The sequence below is a fragment of the Crocuta crocuta genome, unplaced genomic scaffold, assembly GCF_008692635.1.
Source record: "Crocuta crocuta isolate KB4526 unplaced genomic scaffold, BGI_CrCroc_1.0 scaffold619, whole genome shotgun sequence".
Taxonomy (NCBI): domain Eukaryota; kingdom Metazoa; phylum Chordata; class Mammalia; order Carnivora; family Hyaenidae; genus Crocuta; species Crocuta crocuta.
In genome coordinates, this window is record NW_027533395.1 from 3,066,623 (window position 1) to 3,092,365 (window position 25,743).

The window sequence follows — 25,743 nt, forward strand, 5'->3', positions numbered from 1 at the left end:
CTGGCCGGCAGCATTGCCTGGCTGGGATTTGTGTCTTTCTTGTCTTTTCCTACAGAGCAATGACAGGGCTCATCTGATTCAGGAAACCGAAACTGCACAGAGACAAAAACAGTGACTGGTTGACTGTGCTGAGACTTAGCAGGCTTCTCCTAGCCACAGGTCAGGAACTGGGTGGATCTCTGAAATATATATAGAGTCCTCGTTCCCAAACAAACCACATTTATCCAGCTGTCAAAGGAACAATGGTTTTGCAAGGTCTGCTTATCATGTTTCCAAATTCGCTAGGAAGGGCCACTATGGAAAAAAAAGAAAGGGGGAAAACATTGAAACCCGCTCTCCCCTTGCCTCTAAACTATAACACTATCACAATGATTTTTTTTTGTGAGGCTTTCATCTGTATGGCCAGAGAAAGTGCTGAAGGATCTAGGGTTTCACCATCGCTGTAAAGCATCCTTAGTCTCCCAGGCTCTGTTAAACAGAATTCAATTAAATGACACTGACCTCCCCAGAGTCATGGGAAGGAATAATTCATAACTGATGGAAAAATAGTTTCCAAAGACAAAACAAAGTGCCACATTCATTTCTTTTTCAACATACATGACTGGGCAGACACAAGTTTCTGCTCTAAGCACTTTCAAAAACATACCATGCCAAAAGTTCCCCATGGTTGTTCTGAATGGAGAAGCCCTCGGAGAATTCACAAGTCTCTCTACAGAAGAGTGGGTTCGCGGGAAGAATGTGGTCTTTGCTAAGCTTCAAAGCTTCCTTCCGAACATGCCGACCAGAGTGGTCAAAAGCGCTAGGAGGCTGACTTGGCAGGGAGCCTCCTCTAAACGACCAAATGGGGAAAAGGTTAATCCTGCTGACAGCAGACAGCTTGACAGCCCCAACTGCTTGGAAGCAAGAGTGGCCCAGAACAAGTGGCCAGTCCCGACCCTCTCCACCTGGGTGCTTCCTGAAACAGTATCCCCCATCACTGCAAATGAAATTGTGGGTCACTGGACACACAGCCTGGTGCCAGGAAGAGATAATTAGGTTCACGAATGAAACTGAGAAGCAGTGGTCGTGCCCAGGAGGTCAGGATGCGGACTTGGTATCTGTTCCACCAGAATCATGAGGAATAACTTATGTTACCTACCGGACCTATTCAAGGCAGCCCTGTTGGGAATGGCAAAAGATCGGAATACTTCCAGTCCAGAAAGGGAGAGACTGGTTAAATAAATTATGGTACATGTAACAAAAGAGTATTATAGTGGCAAATCTCTATATGGATGGCTAGGAAATGATGTGTAAGATGTGCGAGACATGAAAAGCTAGGTACAGATTAGTGTTTAGCATGCCACCAGTTGTGCAATAAAAGGGGGATAAAACTACTTCTAGTTTATAAATGCACAGACTCTCACTGGAAGGTTATTCATGAGACTAGTAATGATGCCTGTCTCTGGAGAAAGGGACTAGGAGGGAAGATGGGAAGGAAACTTACTTTTAACTAGATACTTTCAGGGACTATTTAAATTTTTTAAATTAAAAAAAAAATTATTGTAGAGAGAGAGAGAGCCTGAGCAGGGGAGAGAAGGGCAGAAGGAGAGAGAGAAAGAATCTTAAGCAGGCTCCAGGCTCAGCACAGAGCCTGACACAGGCCTTGATTCCACTACCCTGGGATCATAACCTGAGCCGAAATCAAGAGTCAGATGCTCAATTGACTGAGCCACCCAGGCACACCAGGGACTATTTAAAATTTTAAGAACTATTCTTTCCTTCAACCAATACAGGATTATTAAGAACTTACTTTATAGGGTGCCTGGGTGGCTCGGTCGGTTAAGCATCTGACTTGATTTCAGCTCAGGTCATAATCTCACGGTTTTTAAGTTCAAGCCCCACATCAGGCTCCGCACTGATGGTGTGGAGCCTGCTTGGGATTCTCTCTTTCTCCTCTCTCTCTGCCCCTACACTGCCCATGCTCTCTCTCAAAATAAATAAACTTAAAAAAAAATCAAATTAAAAAAACCTTACTTTATGGCAGCCCTATTCTAGGCTATGGTTCTAGAGAGCAAAGAACAAGACAGACAAGAGCTCTGCACTTGTAGAATTTAAATTCTGGCTGAGGAATAGGCAGGTACACAAATAAATATCAGTGATATCCTAAGATATGAAAACAGGGTGATAACATTGTAAGGAAGCAGGTGGCTATCAGAGCAAATAGGGAAGACAAGAAGGTGACATTTCCTGGTGGAACGAATAAGTAAATACAAATTATGTTACGACAACAGAAAACCTAAGAATTGCAATGAAAGGGATCCTAAAACTAAGTTTAAGTAATAACAATTCCAAGTGAATAAGTCAACACAAAACCACTTAAGTTCACCTGAAAAATAGGGACAGTTCTTTCCCGGGAAAGTAGGAAATTACTTGAGTGTTTCTAGAAATTTTTACTTATAAACTAGACTGAATACAACTTGGGTCTAATTTATTCAAACTCCCAAAACATGACAGGTTAACCTTGTTTTGATGAAGAGAGAACAAGTTATTAAAAACCTTTATTCAGTTCAAGAATCATCTTGCTGATCAATAATCTTGGAAAGACAATTAATTACCTTTTCTCATTTATTTCCCCCTCATTTGGCCCCTGCTAAGATTAAACCCATCTCATTGAATATGAAGATCTAAGTACTATGAACCTTAGACTTTTTTTTTTTTCCTACCCGAAGGTTAAATTGACTGAGATTAAGTGAGGGGGGCAAAAGGGCAGGTGCATATTCTCATTTCAAGTTCTGTTCTAGAACAGAACATCAAATAGAACCATAACCTCTGTTCCCTGCATCTACCCCATGAATCTTTTTTTTTAAGTTTATTTATTTATTTAGAGAGAGACAGAGAGAGAACATGCATGTGTGATTAGGCGAGGGACAGAGAAAGACTGGGAGAGGGAATCCCAAGCAGGCGCCATATTGTCAGTGCAGAGCCTGACCTGGGACTCGAACCCATGAACCTTGAGATCATGCCTTGAGCCAAAATCAAGAGTTGGACACTCAACCGACTGAGCCACACCATGACCCCCTACCCTCTTGAGTATTAATGCCACAGTCATGTTCACCCACACCCTTCAGCTGCAGACATGGGACAGGGGACTTGAGTTCTCACATGGGCATGCTGTACTTACCTGTTCAGAGGAGGCACTGTGAGTCACAGGCTGACTGGCCAGGGACAGCAGAGATTCCACAATTTCCAATTCCTGCTGGTAAAAGGTTTGCACTTTGTTCTCCACGAGGAATTCTTTGGCTTTTTCACTCAGCAAACATGTGAGATTGGTAAGGTCCAGGGCACCCGGATTGCTGCTAGGGGAAAGTTTTTAAAAGCTTTGCAGACAACTATCACCTTTGTTTCTTTTTGGTGTGCATAAAATAGAAACCCAGTTAGGAAATGCAACGTTATATGGACGTTTGTTTTAGCGACTGACTGAAGTATACCTGACCACAATGTTACATGAATTTAACGTGTACAACATATCAATGAACAAGTCCATACTATGCTACATTCACAAGTGTGGGTACCATCTGTCAGCATAAAATGCTATTACAATACCATTGACTATATTCCCTGTGCTGTATCTTCTATCCTCGTGACTTCTTCCATAACTAGAAGCCTGTATCTCTTACTTTTATTCACCCATTTTGTCCATCCTCCCCTGTGAAGGACACTTACATTGCTTTCAAATCTTGGCTACTGTAAATGCTGCTGCAATAAACAGAGGGGAGCTTATGTCTTTTTGAATTAGTGCTTTTGTTTTCTTTGGGTAAATACCCAGTAGAGGAATTTCTATTTTTAATTTTTTAAAAAGATTTTTAAACTTTTCTCCATTGTATTTTCTTGCCTTGTATAGATTGAGCATATAAATATAGCTTTATTCCTGGGCTCTCTATTCCATTTCATTGATCTATGTGTCTATTATGTGTCAGTATCATACTGTTTTGATTACTATAACTTTGTAGTGTATCTTGGGATCTGGGATTATGACACCTTGAGCTTTGCACTTCAAGATTGGTTTGGCTATTTGGGGTCTTTTATGGCTCAATACAAATTCTAAGATTATGTGTTCTACTGCCTTGAAGAGAAACTCGGTTTTCCACCAGTGAGTAGGATGTTAGCTGGGGTTTTTTTCATGTATGATCATGTGATTTTTATCCTTTGTTGATGTGGTGGGTGATGTTGATTGATTTGTGAATATTAAACTATCCTTGCATTCCCAGAATAAATCCCACATGATCGTGGTCGAATGATCCTTTTAATGTACTGCTGGAAGTAGTTGGTTAATTTTTAAAAGTTTACTTATTTATTTTTCAGAGAGAAAGCAACCAGGTGAGGGGCGGGGTGGGGGGAGAGAATCCCAAGCAGGCTCCACACTGTCAATGTAGAGCCCAATGTGGGGCTCAAACTCATAAACCGTGAGATCATGACCTGAGACAAAATCAAGAGTCAGATGCTTGCTTAATTGACTGAATCTGCTAATATTCTGTTGAGGACTTTTGCATCCATGTTCATCAGAGATGTAGGCCCCTAGTTTTTTGTAGTGTGTCTGGTTTTGGTGTCAGAGTAATGCTGGCCTCATAGAATATATTTGGAAGCTTTCCTTCCTCTTCTATTTTCTGGCATAGTTTGAGGAGAATAGGTATTAACTCTTTCTTAAATGTTTGGTGGAATTCACCTGTGAATCCATCTAGTCCTAGACTTTTGTTTGTTGGGAGTTTTTGATTACTGATTCAAATTTGTTACTGGTAATTGGTCTATTCAATAGTAATGCTTGTTTTTGACATAAAGGGCAATTCATGAAGTGGGCACTGTGTGGTTGTTTAAAACGATTAGGCAGGACTACAGGAACTATGATATTCATGAGATTTGGGAGGGGAAAAAAGGTCAAACTGCCAAACAGCATATGTGATATAGGTACAGTCCCATTTTTATAAGAAAGCAAATGAAACCCCATAAAATACATGGGTGAATATTCATGCTTGTATATGCACAGAAGAAAAATGTCTAAAAGGATACATATCAACCTATGCACAGTGGTAACCTCTGGGGAATGGGTACTAAGGCAGGAGAAAGGAAACTTTTCACTTTTTACTTTTTCCAGGTCTAGAGTTTGGGGTGGCTTTTTTTTTTTTTTTTTTTAAGTTTTATTTGTTTTGAGAGAGAGTGAGATATCACTAGTAGGGGAGGGTGGAAAATCCCAAGCCGGCTCCACGATGCCAACTCCACGATGCACAACCTGACACAAGACTCAAAACACTCAAATCCATGAACCATAAGATTGTGACCTGAGATGAAACCAAGAGTCAAACAGACACTCAACCAACTGAGCCATTCAGGTGCCTCAGTTTTTTTTTTTTTATAAGGTTTTTTTAAATGGTTGTGTTTATTCTAATCTTTTTTTAAAAAATGTTTTTATTTATTTTTGAGAGAGAGACACAGTGTGAGCAGGGGAGGGTCAGAGAGAGAGGGAGACACAGAATCCAAAACAGGCTCCAGGCTCTGAGCTAGCTGCCAGCACAGAGCCCGACATGGGGCTTGAACCCACAAACTGTGAGATCACGACCTGAGCTGAAGTCGGATGCTTAACGAACTGAGCCACCCAGGTGCCCCTAATCTAAGTTTTTGGGGTTTTTTTTTTTTGGTAATATACACATTAGAAAAATTAAAGGGTACACAGTGAAAAGTCTCCTATTTTATCCTGTTTCAGTTCCCACCCTTAGGCAGCCACTGTTATTAGTTTTCTGGCTCTCCTCAAGGTTCTTAAGTATGAATGAATACTAATTCATACTAATGAGTATGAATATATTCTTGCTCCTTCTGGTTCTTTTTCACCCCTGCACAAAAGAGTATAGTCATCCCTGGTTGGGAATACAGTTTTTTGTTATAATGTGCCACAGTGTAGTATTTTAATTGTGATGTTTCATGGCAGCTTTCTTGACGTCTCTTGATTTGGGGCTCATTGAGCTTTACAGTTTTCCACATACTTGGAAAAAGCTCATCTGCTTTTTTTTCACATATATTTTTTTCTGCTTCCTGCCCTCCTTCTGGGACACTGATTACATGTACATTTTCCTTACAAAAACCTTACAATATTTGTACTATTATTATCTTCACTTTGCAGATAAGAAAATTAAGGCATATAGAGAGTAAGTAGATTTGCCCAGAGACCCTCAGTGAATAAGCAGACGGTATAGGATTTGAACCCAGGGCACCCCAGCATCTGGGATCCCACTGCTTGGTCTTATTGACATTGTCACACCTCTAGCAGTGGAAGGCCACAGCTTACCTTTCTTGCTCTAGGGTTGGGCTCTGGAAAGGCTGGTCATACACTTTCCTGTAGATACTGGGCAGCTCAAGCATCCTTGCAATTTGAATGTTGCACACTGGATCATCCACTTTATCTAACAAGCCATGGGGGAAAACGTGCCAGAGAAATTATAATGAGATCAGCTCTTTCCCACGTCCAAATTGCTGCTCGGTGCCCAGTGGATCTCCTTCCCCATGTGTGCCCAGGAATCATACATTCTAGATGCACTAAATGATTCCCAGTTATCCTTTGAGAGGGCATGCAATGCCCTAAGTATCATGGGCTTGGCCAGGCGCAGACGGGAACCAGGGAAAGTACGTTTGCTTATTCACTCCTCTGTTACAATGGCAGACAACAGGGGCTAGCCTTGGGATTTCCAAGCCAAAATCAACCAGAGCACTGAAGAGGGGACCACTCAGAGGATGTGGGACTATCATATTTCTGATTAGCTGTTTCCCTTCAAAGCTAATGGACTCAATGCTATTTAAGAAATCTCCATCATTTTATAGACTATGAATACTCTGCCCTAAATAGACTGATACTTAGAACTTCAAAGTTCTCTATTATGTTGCCCAAATAAATTTGACAGATATATAGAACAAATCATTTGTTTGCCTCAATTTGTAGTTACCTCTCTTCAAAATAAAGTTAAGAGATGCTGCTTCTCTAATGAAAGCATGTTATGAAATATAATTTCCCAGAGTTACATTTTTTAATCTGAAATTTTTAGGAGTTTGACTTTTCGCTAACCCACAGTTTAGAAGCTAACCCAGAGTTTACTGGACACACACCCAGAATAACAACCAATTTGGCAGAAATTACTTATGCTTACAATAAGTAGTGACACGAATTTCTCGTTCTTCTCTGTATGTGTGGATATAACCTCTGATCTGGATAATGTCCCCAATTTCTATCTTTGTTTTCTGCTCAATGGTCTCCTGCAACTTCTTAAGCTGTGAGGTTAAGTTCAGCTCCCCTATAGCTGGACCACCTGTTGTTGCTAGGGATAGAAAAAAAAGAGACAAATGCATAACACAATCACTCCACATCTGTGAGGTAGTTTGGGGAAAGACCAATGTAAGATATCTATTCATTCTACTTCTCATTAGTTGCTCTACCACACAAAATCTATGTGAAGGACTTCTGATGTCCTATGCTGAAGAGAAGGCCTAAATTGTAATTATTTAAAGTAGGGTGAAGGGAAGGGAGTCTAGGAGGCCTGATAAACCCAAGTGGGTGAGTTCGGGCATGGCTGTTTTCTCTCCTACCCCCTCATCACCAGTGCAGGCAAAGGGCTCTATGTGGTCCTGAGCTGAATTCTGTATGAGTTCAGCTGGGTTTGGTGGCAACAGCTCTAAACAACTCTTTAAAGTGTGCTTGCAGACTGGAGGGGCTCAGTCGGTTAAGCATCTGACTTTGGCCTGGGTCATGATCTTGCAGTTTGTGAATTTGAGCCCCACGTGAGGCTCTGTGCTGACGGTTCAGAGCCAGGAGTCTTCTTTGGATTCTGTGTCTCCCCCTTCTCTCTGCCCCTCCCCCCACTCATACTCTCTTTCTCTCTTTCCCTTTCTCTCTCTCTCAAAAATAAATAAACATTAAAAAAAAATTAAAGTGTGCCTGCAGGAAGACAGGTCTGGCATAGGAGAAAGAAGGCCCCAGAGTCTTCATTTGCAGTTCTGTTTATGGGGAAGGCAAATGTGCCTCAGGCTGATTATCTTTGTTGGGTAACTAGGGTAATCTCTCCCTCTCTTTCCCATACAACTGCATGGTGAAAAGAACCCAATGCACATTCAATTCTAAATAGTTTCTATCACTTAAGTTTAATTTCAAACTGTAATAGCTAAATAATAATAATAAGCAGAGCCGTGACTATTTGGGTACTATAGGTGCTGTTCTAAGGACTTTACGATGGATTAGCGTTTCTTTTTTTTTTTTTTTTTTTTTTTTGTTTATTTTTTTTTTTTTTTNGTACATGTGCTCCTATGCCTCAGCATTTCTATTGGATTAGCATTTCTAATCCTCACAACTACACCTATTTATTATTAGCCCCATTTTATAGATGAGGAAACAGAGTCACAGAGAGGTCAAGCAACTTGCCCAAAGTAAAATAACTAGTTAGCAACCAAGCTGGAGTTTTAACTCGAGGAGTCTCTGACTCTAGTGCCTTCCTGCTTATTCTTTATTCTCTGCTGCCTTCCCCTGAGCATACTCACATTTTCCAGTTACAGCGAGTGTGTGTAAACATTTCTGTGTTCTCATTTTCTGCCTAGCTTAAGTTCAAATACACACATATCCACGGGATCTATACGACTCTAGCATTTTACATTATAATTGAACATTCTGTCATGTTAACATGCCACAGTTCATTTAGTCAGTCTCATTAAATATTTCATTCTCCCCCCCTTTTTATAACTTTTTATTTTGTTTTTTTATCATAGCACTGGATGGGGTTTAGAGGTCAACACTTGAGTAACACAGTCAAACAGACCTGGCTGAAATCTCAGTTCACCTCTTACTAGTTGTGGGACCTTGGGCAGCCTGCTTAACCTCACTCTGCCTCAGTTTCCTCAACTATGAAATGGGGATAGCAATGGAGTCCACCTCACACAGAGTTGTTGTACATGATCTAAGTTAACCCTTACATCATGAGCTTGTCAGCACAACGTCAGATCCAGAATATAGAAAATATTCTATAAATGTCAGCTATTTGTAAAAATGAATACATAAGCCCTCTAGACAAAATTACTTTGTTTTCTTTGGGGTCTTTTATTGGGAATTACTGGAGAGAAAAGTAAAAAACAGGTTTAAGCTCATTACATATTGTCAGAACGTTTGCCAGAAAAAAACCAATCAAACCATTCTCTTTTCACCAGTGTCACCAGCACAAATGCACGCTTGTAGCTCCTACCCTGCCTTTACTCATTTAGATGTTTAGTACCTTAAAAAAATACAGTTCCATGATGTTTTATTTTGCTAAATTTTAAACTGCCAGATAGGCTATGTGTTTTCATATAAGATGATCTCCTCTCTATATTTCTTTACGTGTAAGAAATCGTCTTAGGCATTCAATGTATTATTCACATCTGTATGCTTTATGTTAACTTCTGAAAAATTTGGGGGGAAGCATTATCAGTTATGCTGATTACATCCCCCACCCCCACACCCCATTCCATGGCTTTTCTATGGCTTTCTTTTCTTATTTGATTTTATTTTACTACATAAAAGTGTGAAAAGATCTTCAGTCTATCCCACTGTCAACTGATGATAGTGTTTGGTGCTTTCATAGCTAGGGACTTATGAGACCTTAACATACATACCCCACGTCTACACCATAAATACATAACTCCATCTCCTTTACGTGACGTCACTCAAGCTGGAAGACAGGGATCAGAGTGACCTCTTTTGAAAATATTTTCCTCTACCTGAACCAACAACATTCGCAAAATGCTGATTTATTTCCTGCTGTTGTCTTATTTTAGGTTTGTCATATATTAGCGTTCCTATAATGAGTGAACAAATCTCTCTTTTAGCCTGGTGATCACATTTTCTGCTTTTTAAGCTAATGCACCTTAGAGCACTGTGGCTTTGTAAAGAGCAAAGGCATTACTTTTCTTTTAACGCATCTAGTCTACTAAGGGCAATGGCAACCTAGGGAGCACAGGGCACTCTGTATCCAGTAACCAATACCTAGGAATCTAGACGCAATCAGCATTAACGGTACTCAGCTTACTGGGTTTCTTCAGAAAATACCCCAAGTATTACTTTTTAAAAGGTTATTCCATCTGTGTTCCTATTTCTCAAGCCCTCTTCTACTTCAGCTGAATTTAAAACACTTGAGAACAAATGCTTCATGCAGCATTGCTGAAATAAACAGACTGACGGCTGGTCTGAGAATGAGGCCCCACATTCACTTAAAGGGTGAGCCGGACTGCTGAAAGGGCTCATGCTCTGTAATTTACTGAATGTAATGAGATGGCTAGAGCCTGACAGAATTTCATTTTAAATAGCCTATTCCACCCTGAAAGATAAAACCCCCTCTAAAATTCTAATATCAAGGGCCAGGCTTTCTTAACTTATCTCCAAAGCTAAGTCCAAATGGTGCACTTAATAGGACACTGATAGGAGTTAATATCATATTCGTACATACCTTAACGGACTGGAACACGGTTTTGACTCAGGCTAAATTTTGTTTAAAAAAATTAGTCTTCATTGGCCACTTTCCAGGGGAAAGCTTTTAAATTGAGGGTAATTAAATGAAAAGAAGAGAACGGGCTAGTCCAGAACAATTTAAAAATATCTTTCATATATAACAGGACGAGAATAATTTTCTGGCTTTTTCCTTGGACTCTTACCCTCTCATTTTTATTCTCAAAGTAATTTTCAACTGAGGCTACCTGTTCATCTCTTCATCTACTTAGATATATTTTTAAAATATCAGTGTTAGTAGCCATTCTATCTTAAAAATTACTATATAGGAGTTATGTAATATTCCTAATATCATTCTTTAAAAAATGAGCTGATTTTGAAAGTTAAAACAATGTCTAAAACAGGAGTCTACAAGCTATATAGCCCATGGGCCAAATCCATCCACAACCTGCTTTTGTAAATAAAGTTTTATTGGAACCCAACCATGCCCATTCACGTATGTACTATGTATGGCTGCTTCTGAGTTACAATGGCAGTACTGAATAGCTGACATAGGATATGGCCCACAAAGCAGAAAACATTCACTATCTTACCCTGTACAGAATAAGTCTGCTGCTCCATGGTCTGAAACAAGTATATGTATCTGAACACCACCTTCTGATTGAAGGTTTTAAAAACACTAAAACCATAAATCTGCAAATGATTTTAATAACCTAGAATATATGCAAATTCAAATATCTGACTGTCTTATAGGTTTACTTTTATTTTATTTTTAAAAAAATTTTTTTAATGTTTTTTTTATTTATTTCTAGGAGAGAGAGAGAGACAGCATGAGCAGGGGAGGGTCAGAGAGAGAAGGAGTCACAGACTCTGAAACAGGCTCCAGGCTCTCAGCTGGCAGTCAGCACAAAGCCCGATGCGGGGCTCGAACCCACGAACCGTGAGACCATGACCTAAGCGAAAGTCGGACGCTCAACCGACTAAGCCACCCAGGCGCCCCTTATAGGTTTACTTTTTACCTGTGAGGCAACTGCATAAAAACTTGTTGTCTTTTTAAATTTTTTTTATCTACAAAGCTTCTCTTTTTTTTATTTTTGAGAGAGAGAGAAAGCACAAGCAAGGGAGGGGCAGAGAGAGAGGAGAAAAGAGGATCCAAAGAGGGCTCTGCACTGACAGCAGCGAGCCTGCTGTGGGGCTTGAACCCACGCACTATGAGATCATGACCTGAGGCAAAGTCAGAAGCTCAACCGACTGAGCCACCCAGGAGCTTCCTAAGCCAATTGGTGCCCATGGTTAAGGTGTTCCCAAATTAGGAAATGGAATACTGAAGTTATATGAAACTGATGGCCAAATTCTAAATGTAAATATGTCAGAAAATTAAGCAAAGGAGCAGTCCACTGGTCAGAACAGTCAAAGTAGGAAGCTGACATTCTGACACGTAATAGCAAACAGGAAAGGCACCATGTATCACTGAAGGAGACAGATACTGGATGTCAGATGTTATAGCAGCAATATTCAGTGAATAACCCCGCTGTGTATGGCACCATGCCATGTATGTTATAAAACAGAGAAACAAGGTCCCATGTCTGTAGCTCCTCTAGAACCAAAAATAATCATCAGTACTGCCCACTATTCTTTTTAATATTATACACTTAATTTAAAAAACTACTTAAGAACTATTAAAATATACTCAAGGAGGGGCACCTGGGGGCTTAGTCGGTTAAGCATCCGACTTTCGCTTAGGTCATGATCTCGCGGTTCGTGGGTTCGAGCCCCACGTCGGGCTCTGTGCTGACTGCCAGCTCAGAGCCTGGAGCCTGTTTCAGAGTCTGTGTCTCCCTCTCTCTCTGACCCTCCCCTGCTCATGCTGTCTCTCTCTCTCCTAGAAATAAATAAAACATTTAAAAAAAAATAAAAAATAAAAAAATAAAATAAAATATACTCAAGGAATTCCAAATGCTGTTTCAGGTATAGTCAATGTGTTCAATATATAATTTTAAAGTTTCTTTTCAGTTTATATAATTCAATGGCTAACTTCAAAGGAATTCTATCTTACCTTCTCATCAATGTTAGAATTCCTGGTATATTTGAGATTTCAGAAAATCTGGATCATGGCAGCACAGAAGTTAGTGGCAATCACGTACGAGGAAAGGTCTTCAAAATCTTCTTTGGTTAAGGGATATGCCTGGAGCAAGGAGATTCTGACCTGACTGGCAAATATGCTAAAACATCTTGACTTACGAAATGACTGCTGCGGTAAAAATGAAATGCTGGAACTCCCAGAAACCACATCACACTCCCACAGGTTTAGGAAAAAGTGAGCACCAAAGAGAAGGGAGAAACAAACACAACTAGCTCTTCTGTGATATCAGTCTGCAGAGTAGCCAGAGCTCTGGGCACAGCGCTTCAAGTGGATCAACAGCATTCATCAGTGGATAAAGGTGAAAATTTAGCCCTAAGGCTGTTCTGATGAACCACCTTGAGTAAAAACCATTGGTTAGCAGAAAAGTAAAAGAGTATGTCAAATAAAAGTACCTGATGAAGACTCGATATTGTTTGACTTTTTCCAGCAGATGCAGTTTATAACTCCAGTGCTGTCATCCACTGCAAGAGAAGCATAAGAGGGTAGAGGAGAGATTTGGGTACTGTTAGTAAATTAGTACATCATCATTGCATTTGGCTACACCAAAAAATGACATTTTTCAATAGCCTAGTTGGGCAAACCCTTATAAAACTCTCCTTCCATTAAAAAAAATTTTTTTAATATTTATTTTTGAGAGACAGAGCATGAGCAGGGGAGCGGCAGAGAAAGAGGGAAACACAGAATCTGAAGCAGGCTCCAGGCTCTGAGCTGTCAGCACAGAGCCCAATGAGGGGCTGGAACTCATGAACAGCAAGATCGTGACCTGAGCTGAAGTCGGATGCTTAACCAACTGAGCCACCCAGATGTCCCTTATTCTATTTGTAGAAGTAACCTCTCACTATACATCAGTGAAAACTGCTTGTCTGTACATGCTGGCGTAAAACACGAGCCTAACAAGATGTAGTCAACATTTCCCTTACCCTGCCTCAAGGGTACTGATGATATTAAGTTTATTTATTTTGAGAGAGAGCAAGAGAGAGAGAGAGAGAGAGAGCATGGGCACAAGCAGGGTAGGGACAGAAAGGAGAGACAGAATCCCAAGCAGACTCTGTGCCATCCTGCATCACTGCACAGTCTGATGCAGGGCTTGAACCCAGGAACCGTGAGATCATGACCTGAGCCATAGTTGGATGCTTAATCAACTGAGCCACCCAAGCGCCCCAAGGGTACTGATGATTCTTGACCACACCTCTTCTAAAAATGGAGTCCTCAGGAAGTCAAGTACAAAAATCTCAATGAATGCAACATGCAAAAGCAGCCTTGCTCTCCCACCCTGAAACAAGGCAGCACTGACATGGTCCGTGGTGAGCCTTCTCTCACCATTTGCTCTCTCAAGAGCTTGATGATTTATCAAGACAAAGCACCCCTAATTTTCTGACCTGGACTTCTCTTTGTAAATGAACTTCTGCCCAGTCCTTACCATTGCAGGGAATGTATGGAAAGCTAAGTATATTGCAGAAGGGAAAAGTTTAATTTTCATGATGGAAAATAGTTCTATCTTGCTCACATAAATAATTTTGGCTTATTTTATCCTTAATGCAAAATACACACACACACACACACACACACACACACACACACACACACACAGAATTCCCATTGCACTTGAACTTATAACTGCAGAGGAACTGGAAATGTTTGTTATGGGACAATGGGTGTCTTCTCTTTGTCTAATTTCCGAAAAACTCAGAAAAGAGATCAGTGGGCTTAATGATTTTTTTAAAAGTCGTCACCAAGACTGTTATAAAAGCACAAGTAATATAGAACATAATGTAAATTTTTTTATTGCTGGTATAAATCTGTGTTGAAAGCAGAAGCCAAGAATACTTCTTATACAAAAATAAATTCTAGATGGATTTTATTAAATGTAAAACAGGTGAACTTAAAAACATGAGAAGAAAATATGGGTAAATACTTTTGAACCTTGTGCTTATAGTTGGTGGAGGGGATTCTTTGAGCAGAACTGAAAATCAGAACTCATTTTTAAAGGTCTGATATATATGACCTAATAATTAGTACTGTACAGCAATTTTCCAAATGACAGGGCTAATGTCTTTTTTTTTTTTTTATAAATAGTTTATTGTCAAATTAGTTTCCAAGGGCTAATGTCTTAATATACAAGGAACTCATACAAATTGATAAAGAAAAGACAGACCACCAGAGAAAAAATGGCAAAGAAAAAGAATACGTAATTCACAGAAGATACAAAAATGGCCAATAAGCCTGTCAGTACACTAAATTCATTAGTTACCAGAAAAAGAACAAACTTAAATAATGTTTCAACTACTAGAATAACAAATATTAAACAATACTGATACCCTCACATGCTGTTAGTGAAAGTGGAAATTCATATCAAATTTCCAAAGAGCAAGTTAGGAAACCTGTTCAATTTTTAAATGTATATATCCTCTGACTTAGCAATTACTTCTAGAAATTTATTCTGGGAGAAAAACAGAGTAAGTACACAGACTTATATATTTTGTATAAAGCCGTTTGTTGCAACATTGTTTATAATACTGGAAGTTGGGTGGCTTGGTTGAGTGATTGACTGGGCTGAGGTCATGATCTCAAGATTTGTGGGTTTGAGCCCTGCATCAAGTTCTGTGCTGACAGCTCAGAGCCTGGGGCCTGCTTTGGAATCTGGGTCCTCCCTCTCTCTCTGCCTCTCTCCCACTCGCTCTCTCTCAAAAATAAATCTCATTTAAAAAATCTTTTTTAATGAATTACAATGGCATAGCATATGAGGGTAAAAAGTTATAATGAAGATTTATGTTCACTGCTGTTATAAGATATCCATGCCTCTTTTAGAAAAGAAATCTTATGTATAAGACTATGTGTAAGAAATGTATATATATGTACATTTTTTTAAAAGTTTATTTATTTTGTGAGAGACAGAGAGAACATAATCAGGGGAGGGGCAGAAAGGGTAGGAGAATCCCAAGCAGGTTCTGTGCAGCCAGCATGAGCCCAATGTGGGGTTCAAACTCATGAAACCCTGAGATCATGACCTAAGCAGAAATCAAGAGTCGTGGATGGTCAACTGACCGAGCCACCCAAGAGCCCCAAGAAATCTCATATATAATCGAATAACATAAAATGTTAAATAGTGTATTTTGACAGAAATGATTTTAAGACGGTAAAATGATAATAGCCAGTTTCTTTTGGAGCATCGGAAAGGAACTCCACGATGCTCGTTCGTTGAATGAACATGCTGACTGTAAGCCTCATTTCAGGAATATTAAGAAGAGAAAGGAATATACATAATAGCTCAAGGAAATAATACATATATATATATTTTCCAATATTAGGAACATGTGAAAAATATTAGGAAGGATGTTCACCCAAACACTGACATTGTATTTATCTTATTTGTAGGGTTTCACATGATGTTAATGTACTTCAGTAAAGTTTACTCTAACTTCAAATTTTGTTTTATAATGAGTATCATCTTAAAATAAATCAATAAGGTAATTCTGAGTTAACGAATTGTTTGCCACCTTTAGGCACACTATCTCTGGCCAGTGTCAAATCTAGGTTTACCATGTAAAGTCAAGAAATAGTAGCACATGAGCAATTCGTTCTAGGAAATGTGAGGACACTGACTGCAGCCTCTCCAGGATTCTAGGTCTGAGCTGGAGCTGCTGCCAAGTGCTCTGGGCACTGCCACCAAACCCTCTGACTTTCTGGTTTATAACCTCTCCCAGCGGGTGCTGCGCCCTGGCAGCATAAGGTCTGGCTGCTTGAATGCCCTGGAAGGGGGAGGGCCCTGCAATGCTGCACAACGTGCCCCCCCACCCACTTGCCTGGGTCGCTGGCCTTTTGTTTCAGCAGTGGAATGAGTCAGTGAGAGCAGGAAACACCCCCAGCACAGGCCCGTGGTGAGTCAGGTGGAGCAGGACCCAGTACAGCAAGGAGGGGCCGCCTGGCAGGTGGCCCGAGAGCCAAGCTGGCCCTAGGACAGCAGGGAGGGTGCAGCTCTCCCTTGAACAGGCCTCACAAGAGCTAAAATCACAAAAGCATGTCTACTCTCAATGACTTCAACCCTCAGATGCTTTTCATTTTCCCAGAGCCCAGAGATGGATCCGGTTCTTGTAACATTCACTTTAAAGAAAATGTTTACTGGGGAAGGGTCAAACATATCGCCTTCATCTTTTTTTAATCTCTGACCTCTACACAGTTTCCATCCCAGACCCCATGAGAAAGGGAGGGGTTGGGGAGCCCCACCTATGCTAACAACAAAGCATGCTGTATCCAACCAAAAACAACAAAAACAAAAAAAGCAGATGAAGTGATGGTGGGGGGGAGGGTGAGCTGATGGGGGAGAGAAAAATCAAATTGAGTTTTATGGAGACTATACGGCGGACTGGTGTCAGTAAATAGATTGGACCTATAAATCTCCATCAGTGGAACCTTCAGCAAATGACTGGGCCTTATTTTTCTCATCTCCAAAACGGAAAGAACATCTGTCCTTACAATTTCAAATGATCAGGGGGAGAAGAACACTAAGTTATGTATGTGAGAGTGCTCTGTAAACTGAAACTATCATTTCATCACTGGTATTTGGAGAGGAAGTACTTTATTATACTACAGAAAATGTACTTGCCCACAGCTAAGTGTGCTGTAGGAAATTGATGACTATTTGTTGAATTGTCTGGAGAAAAACAGATACCTTTGGTAAAATAAAGCAGAGAAGGGATCCAATGGGGGGTGCCTGACAAGATGATCTATTTTAAAGTTTAAAAATATATACATGTTGAGGAAAAGCAGAAGGCATGAGGAACCTCATCTCTCACATGTTATTTTTGTAAGCAGGAGACAATCATCTTTAGGAAAATGAATACGTGTTCAAAAACATGCAATGATATTCTATCTATACGACAGCTATCATACACAGGCTGCCAGTGAAATGGTCTCAGTCAACTGGTTCAACTGCCTTCTGATTCCCCACAAGGAGAGCAGGACCACAAATCCAAGGCGACACAACAGAAAGCGAAAACGTCAATTACAGCAAAGGTTTGGAATCCAGAGTTAAGCTTCCCCCTAAATATCTAGGTTGGCCTCTTAGCTGAAGAGGCTCTGAGAGCTACACAAGGCAACAGATGAAAATGCTTACATTAAACTCAATGAACAAAAACCAAGACCTACCATACGAATTGCTGTGCCCAAACTATAGAAATCTTCATTTGGTTTCCATCCAGATCAGGGCACAGAAACTTTCTGATAATGGATATTCACCCCTGTATACCAAAAGGCTTTTTTTTTTTTTTAGAAAAGATTTATTTTCAAGTAATTTCCACGCCCAACACGGGGCTTGAACCCATGATCTCGAGATCAAGAGTCGCATGCTCAAATGACTGAGACAGCCAGGCACCCCCCAAAAGGGTTTTTAAAAATACTGTTATGGGGGCACCTGGGTGACTCAGTTGGTTGAGTGTCCAACTTCAGCTCAGGTCATGATCTTGAGGTTCATGAGTTCAAGCCCCACATCAGGTTCGCTGCTGTCACCCTGTCAGCATAGGGCCTGCTTCGGATCCTCTGACCCCCTCTCTCTGTGCCCCTCCCCTGCTTATGCTCTCTCTTTTAAAACATAAATAAAACATTTAAAAATATACAGTTCTTATTATTTTTATACCTCCCTGTCTTCTTAAAGAGTCTACTTTGACATTAATCTGGCCTTTTTTATTTTTAAAGGTACTGATATAAACATTTGTTACCATCCTTAGCTATTTATAGCTATGCTCTCAGGTATCAGGTATCTGTTCTTGATTATCCAGAGACCCTAGACTATCATATTTTAATTCTTCTACCTCCAAACTCCCCATCAGCTGTCATGTAACAGTATGCATCAGTATCATTCCTACTTTTGCCTCACTTTACACTTGGTCCATGACAGTGGCTCCAAATAAAAGACAAGTACATGGGCTCTGTGAGAGTCCCGGGCTGGTCTAAAAGGCTGGGGTTGCTTCAAATTCACTGTTCCTCCAAGTGGGGTCCTTCCACATAAGTTCAGTGTCAGGCACAATTGTTCTTACCTCCATAACAGTAGAAAGCTTCTTTTTCTCTTCTTCCAATTACAGTTCCCAGGATCTCCACCTGTTTTATTGGATGCCCATTGTAAAAAAATACTCCTGAAATAAAAAAAAAAAAAAAATCAGCCCTTGACAAATGGCGACCCCAAGAAATTCAAATGTCTTTTCCTTAAGGGTCCTAAGTAGAAAGTTTGGCTTCAGTGAAGTTTGTACTAATGCAGAAAAGAGAAAAACAATGTTGCCCAACTAGATCTGGTTAATCTTCTTTCCACTTGTGAAAATGAAATGTGCCTCCTTGTGAACCTCTCACAACAGGCCTGAAAACAGTCAGTATATTATGAGACCAAATCTAATTTGAGGGGCTACAAAAAAAAGAGGAAATCACAAGAAAGACTTTTTTGGCTTTTTTACTAGAGCTTTTCTAGGGAGCCAGTCTTCATTTCTATGAATTAGCAGTAGCTTTTTGTTTTTTTAAAAAATAAAAAATTTTTAATGTTTGTTTATATTTGAGAGAGAGAAAGAGTGTGAGCAGGGGAGGGGCAGAGAGAGCCGGAGACAGAATCCAAAGCAGGCTCCAGCCTCTGAGCTGTTAGCCCAGAGCCCTCCTTTATTTTTAAAGAGAAGACAATTAGGTTACAAAATGTTGCCCTTTGGGGCCAGATTATAACTCAAAAACTTCTCTTTTTAAAACTGTTTTCAAAACCCAGAGAAAGATGCCAACGGGCAGCTTCCTGATAGAGGAGAAACCTGAGAGGCCGAACAATACACTAACACCTGGAGGGCTTTTGTGAAGGAATGTGGAGGGACTCCTGGCTGCGGTGAGTCCCTGATTCCCACCCAAGGTCCCAGCGCTGGACTGGCTCCTGCAGAGCATCCTGCCTGCACACCTGCAACACCCTCCCCTCACTCCCCGCCTCCCGCCTGGGTGCTCGCAACACCCTCACCTCACTCCCTATTCTGGCTTAAGCTACTGGCATGTGCATCCGTCTCCTGCAGTTAATGATTCCAGACTAAAACCTCTAGCCTGCCTTTACCCCCTCCCCCATGATGGCTGAATTCTTTACTTTTAGAAAGAGGCTATAAACATTTAAATGGAAATTTCCTTTTAAAATAAAGATATGAATTGTGAACAAAGAAACACTCATCAGTGTAGGCATCTGACCACCTCCTCCCTCCCCGCCAAGCTGGACAGAGCCTCTCTTCTCCATATCCACAGGGCTGGGTGGCAGGATGGACCTGTGGCCCAGACTCTGATGCCCTTCAAAATCCCCAGACTGGCCTCCACTGATGGCTCTTGTTTCCAGTGTGGATAAAGGGGCCAGGACGAGTCACTCATGGAGAGTCCCAGAGGCTCTAAGCCTCAATCAGCTGGAGATTCTAGAAGGGTGAGATGTGGTTGGAAGGAAAACATGGTGACAAATTTAGCCAAAAGAAGGGTCCTCTCCCTGGGAGAGCAACCTTCTAAAGATGACTTAGTGGATTAGAGGCCATGGCCAGGGCAACCATTGGGGGCCAAGAGCTGAAACAGCAGGGCTACACAAGGGAAGGAGCCAGAGTCACTGTGTCATCCCCAAAGGAGGGTCACCCCCTTCCAGGGACATTTGGGTTGAACTGGGAACAAACTGGCTCCACAGAAAATCCATGAAATTTCAAGTGCAGGACAGTTCCAATCAACTTTTCCTGAGTTGTTACGATTGATATCCAGGCCCCTTAGTTACCACCTTTGGTGATACCTTTGGGGCCTCTGCCCCTGTCTGCTGGCACTGACCAAACACAAAGGGCAAGTTCAGAGGAAGGGGAGCCCTTCAGGACCTCGGCAGGCAAGCTCAGACTTCCCGTGGCAGAAGGAAGTTTAAATCAGGAGAATGAGCCTCACCTAGGGATGTGGGCATGGGGTCGTCTATACCCCATACCCCCATACCCCACCACTGTGCCCCGATATGCCTGTGTGCAGAGAAGAGCTACAGCATGGCCAGCCCTGCTTTGGTTTGCTGCAGGGCCAGGTGGGGCTTAGAGTGGCCTGAGATCCAGGTTGCAGCCAGCACTTTCTGCTTCCCCACACGCATGGTATAGGCGCTAACACTTCCCCTCTGTGTACTGCGCAGAGCAAAGTTGGAACTGTTCTTCGAACGTGACTGGCCTTCCCCTACCCCAGCTCAAAGAGGGTCTGTCCTTGTTGCTAGCCATTGGTTTGTGTTAGAGACAGAACACTCCACAGGATTCCATGTGGTCAGCTGTGGCCCCCCCAGGACTACAAAACAGGAGGAGGAATTGTGGAAGCCTCTGGACCCATTGGAGGATCCACTGTCTGCCCCTGAAATATCTTTCCAGCTGGTTCTGGAGCCACTAAGGGGTGTTCTGCTGATGTCTGAAAGCCCAAGACAGCCTCAGGCCTCTGGGAGTTTCCCTGAGACACCCTGGTATGTGCTGTGATGGTGGTCTTTATAGTAAAAAGCTGACACACTTTCAGGAGGGGAAAAGAGCTAACCAAAAGGTGTTCTGCCTACATTGAAACATACAAAAAGGTGATAAGAAGACTAGACTAATCACACAAGCCAGGAACGTCCTCAAGTCACCTGTGATGGAGGCCAATCCTCCAGTATTGCAAACTATGTTGGGCCGCTCAATAAAAATCTGAACAGGTCTTCCCTTGAGGACACAACAGACTTTCTCAAGAAAGCACAGGAAAGGGAGGCCCCTAAACTTTTATCTCTTAGATGGACAATGGTCACCTTCAAGGACAGACCTAGTCACCCCAAGGTGCAAACAATCCTGCTGATGCAATAAATGTCTTAAAAGCATAACAGAACCATGGGGAACCAATTTAAAGAAAATAACACAGGGGCTGAGTCAAAACACTCAGAGAAAATCACCTGAGGAGGGAAGACGCTGCTTGAAAATAGAGAAGACACTTCCCAGAGTGTATGGAATCACGAACAACACATATGAGAAGCTCAACCTATATGAAGATGGCCGAAGACATGGAAAATAATTGGGAGAGAACTTCCTTCTATCAATACAAAATTCTCTCTTAGTATAAAAGGGCTCAAAAAAGTTAGATGGCAGCTCTGCTGACTGAAAGAAAGCTCAGTAAGCCAAGAAAAGAAAATAACCAAGACGACAGGTACTGGCTGATGTGGAGTTGAAGCTGCTGCTTCCCGCTGCCTTTGTTCCGCATGCAGCCCACGGAGGCTCAATCACTTGGGCCATCAGGTCCGCAGGAAGGAGGGTCATGCCAGGAGGGTTCAGGGGTCCAGGGTCACGGAGGCAGGCTTGATTCAGCTTTCACAGCTGCCAGCCCCCTAACAGCCACCACCTCAGCAAGACATCTGCCTGTTTTCTCTCTTTTAAATATGCTCTTGGGGCACCTGGGTGGCTCAGCTGGTTGAGCATCTGACTTCAGCTCAGGTCATGATCTCACTGCCTGTGAGTTCGAGCCCCACATCGGGCTCTGGGCTGACAGCTCAGAGCCTGGAGCTGTTTCAAATTCTGTGTCTCCCTCTCTCTCCACCTCTCCCCTGCTCATACTCTGTCTCTTTATCTCAAAAATAAACATTAAAAAAAATGCTTTTGGTTTATCTCGTTTTAGTCTAACTGCTATTAATTAATTGATGCCTGAATGTATTCAAATACCTAAGATATTATTTGTTATTAAGTTTTTATTTTTATTTTATTTTAGAAAGAGAGCAGGGGAGAGGGCACAAGGAGAGAAACAGACAGTCTTAAGCTCAGCATGGAGCCTGATGCAGGGCTTGATCCCATGACTGTGTGATCCTGACCTGAGCTGAAATCAAGAATCAAACACTCAAATGACTGAGCCATCCAGGTGCCCCATAAGATACTATTTTTAATATAATTCTTATGAATGCACCATTTCCACTTCATTAGACCCTCTAGAATTTAGATAATTTAAGTACTGTATTTTGATTTAAACATTCACTGTATCCCATTATTAAAGTCTGATGTGCATATTTAGAAAAATAAAGATTTTTCTGTATGCTATAAACAAAACAAGCAAAAAAGACCCCAAGACCTATAAACACCACCACCACCACCACAGTCAAACTTTGTAATTTTTTTTATAATACTTTTTATTAGTTTAACCCTAAATTCATTCACAGATTGACTTAGAGGAGTTGACATTTTGCAACCATTTTGCAACGTAATTCTGATGGCCAATAAGCAGAATAAGGTCAAATTTCAAATCAAGGGCACAGTCTTCCACAAGACTGCTCTTTCTTCAGTCACTGGCCCTAAATTTGGGGGTTCCAAGGCCACCCACACTTCTGACTAAAGCGCTACAAATTTGGGGGTTCTTGTAACTCTTGGCTTTGATAATCCGCTAGAATGGCACACAACTCAGGAAGGTACTACACCTATGACTGTAGTCTTTGAATAAAGGGTACAAATCAGGACTACCTAAATAAAGAGATGCGTAAGACAAGGTCTGGGGAGGTCCAAGCACAAAGCTTCCATAACCACAGACATGGCACCCTCCCGATAAATCAATGTATGATTATCAACCAGGAAAACTCACCTGAGCCTCAGTATGTAGAGTTTTTATTTGAGTTTGATTATGCAGGCAAGATTGAATCCTTGGCCACAGGACAACTCAACCTTCAGCCCCGCTCCCTTCCCAGGGGGTTGGGCTGATGTCACCTAGCTGGAAATCCCAGCCCTCTCTAATCACACGGTTGTTCTTTCAGGCATGGACAACCCCTATCCTCACATCAAACCAAAAATAACACCAGAATAAAAACCTAGACTAGAGTAGGGGAATTTCCCACCCCTAGGGCCCCACAGTATAATCTAAAGAGTATTACTGTTGTGAAATTATGATTGGTGTCTGCTTCAACCATGAAGTTTCATTTCAAAAACAAGAGTCGGCAGTTAGTTCAGTTTTTAATAGGATGCCTGGAGGCCAGCAAAGGGGGTGTCCTGGCTAGCTATCAGGAAAGTTAGAGACCCTGTCCTGGCAACACTCCAAAAGTAAAGCCACCAGAAGCTGGATCAAACCAGACAGACCCCAGACAAAGGCCAGAACCCCTGACCAAGTAAGGGAGAAAAGGCATGAAAACCTCCTCACAAATATTTCCCTCCCAAAGTAATACATTTTCCATCCCCTAACAACTGTCAATAAATGACACAAACCTAAAACCCCAGGCACAGCTCTCCACTGAGCTCGCCTCCTCTCACATCTCGCTTTAATAAACTTTCCAACTTGCACTGCTCAACCATGTGTCTGGTTTCTCCTGGAATTCTTTCTTGCAAGGAGACCAAGAGCCTCCAGCAACATCCCTGGGAAGGACTGGGTGGAGGCAAAGGGCCCAGGGGCGGGGGTCTCTCCAGTCCACCTGGCAACAAAAGCATGTCTGGAACAGTATTACCAGTGACACAGCGAAGACACTCAGCATCAGTTTTCCTTGGTTTGTTGTTAATACATCATAAAGTCCTTCAGCCACAGGAAGCATTAAGCCCCTAGCATGCCCTGATATTTCCTTGAGCATCTACAGAAGACCTTTCTTTCAAATGCAAGGCTGACATTTGGTGTGGAATTGTTTTCTTCCCGAGATGAGCTATGAAGAATACTGGACTGTTCTGGAAAATGGACAACTAAGGGGGAAGACGGCTGCCTTCCAAGAAAAAGCAAAAATCAAAAAAGAAACAGACGGTCTCCAACAATAATTAGGAAACCAAGGTGTGGTGAAAAATCTGCACAAAAGGCTTTAGAAGAAGGTCATCCAAATATATTTGTACATAGAACTGGAAACACACAAAACATCCTCTCATTAAAACTGTGCATACTTGAGATTCTTGACTACTTCTGACTCACAGCTTGCTTTTCATTCAAAACAGCAAAGAGTTTAACCAAACTTCTCATATAGCACAGTAAACATGTGAAGATCATACACAGCTAAATGCATTATTCAAATCTACCCCAAATTATATTATATTTTAGATATGAAGAACCTATCTTTTGTAACTACCACTTTAAGAAAGTGACTTCTTTAACTTTACATGTTTAATGCTTTTTTGCATTAATTAATTAATCACCTTTACAAGTGAGTCACATGCCCAGGGCAGGTAAGAGGCACAGCTGAAAAAGGGAACAAAACCTAGAGATGCCTGGTCCAGTTAGATTTCTACCAAGAGCTGTCCCAAAGAAAAAACAAGTGAGCATGTTATAATATGATAGATCTCAACTGCAGGCAAAAACATTCCTCAGTACAAAGGTTACTTCCCCAAGCATTTGTTTTAAGAAACAAAAATAAGATTTAGGCTTTGTAACTCGCATAGAAATGAACTAATTCGAGAGTCCATGCTAGGTCATTTTCAGAGCCTGCAGTAGGGAAGGCTCTCCTGAAAGCCGCTAAGCCCCAGCATTCTGCAGCTTTGGAGAAAGAAGGGTGGGGTGCAGGTGCAGCACAGGGTATCCCCCAAGCCCACGAGCCACATACCTGGTACCTGGCAGGACTCCTTCAAGTCCAGGATATCCCTGATGTAGAGTTTTGCGTAAGCTAGAAACACAGGATCCAAACCCCATAGGATAGAAGGGGTCTCCTCTTCAGGTCGGCTGGATTCAGACTCCATCGGGAGGCTGGGCTTTTGGCTTGCAGCCAACACTGAAAGGCTCTGCGTCACCGAAACGATCTAGATAGGAGACAGAAAAAACCAGGATGCAAAGCGTTTAAGGTGGGTGAAATTGGCATGGCCCCGAAGCTGCTCCCGGGCGCGCCTCCATAACTCGGGTTGGGATAAATAAACCCAGGGGTCCACGGCCTATCCAAGCCAGGGCCTAGAGGAAAGAGGCGTTCTTCGGGTGAGGGCCTGTGCGTTCTTTATGGTTCTCCTTCTAGAACCTCCTCTGCCCCACGGGAGTCTTTCTCCTTCCCCCAAAGTACCAACTTCAAAACGGCTATACGCTAACTTCTCACTTTGGGGAGATAGGTCCATACGGGCATACCCTGAAACCGCTTTAATGGGCGGGGTCCGAGAGGAATGGGTGCCCACGTGGGCAAACACGGGGGGGGGTCAGAGGGGGTGGATCTGTGCGTCGCTCTGCCCCTGCACCTTCCGGTTTCGGGATACAC

General features: G+C 41.8%; 1 protein-coding gene across 7 annotated transcripts in view; it reads right to left on the reverse strand.

Moving 5' to 3' along the window:
* Positions 1-25,743, reverse strand: part of STN1 (STN1 subunit of CST complex) — a 45,066-nt gene that overhangs the window by 19,042 nt on the left and 281 nt on the right. For 2 of the 7 annotated variants that reach the window (XM_077748343.1, XM_077748349.1), the window contains exons 1-7: positions 25,588-25,621; positions 25,111-25,303; positions 18,656-18,751; positions 13,016-13,084; positions 7,167-7,334; positions 6,314-6,428; positions 3,161-3,335 (exon numbers count right to left, since the gene is read on the reverse strand). In XM_077748343.1, coding sequence (XP_077604469.1) covers positions 3,161-3,335; positions 6,314-6,428; positions 7,167-7,334; positions 13,016-13,084; positions 18,656-18,751; positions 25,111-25,303; positions 25,588-25,614 — 843 coding nt within the window. In that variant the 5' untranslated portion in view covers positions 25,615-25,621. The other 5 variants (XM_077748347.1, XM_077748344.1, XM_077748348.1 and 2 more) reach the window with 5 other exon arrangements.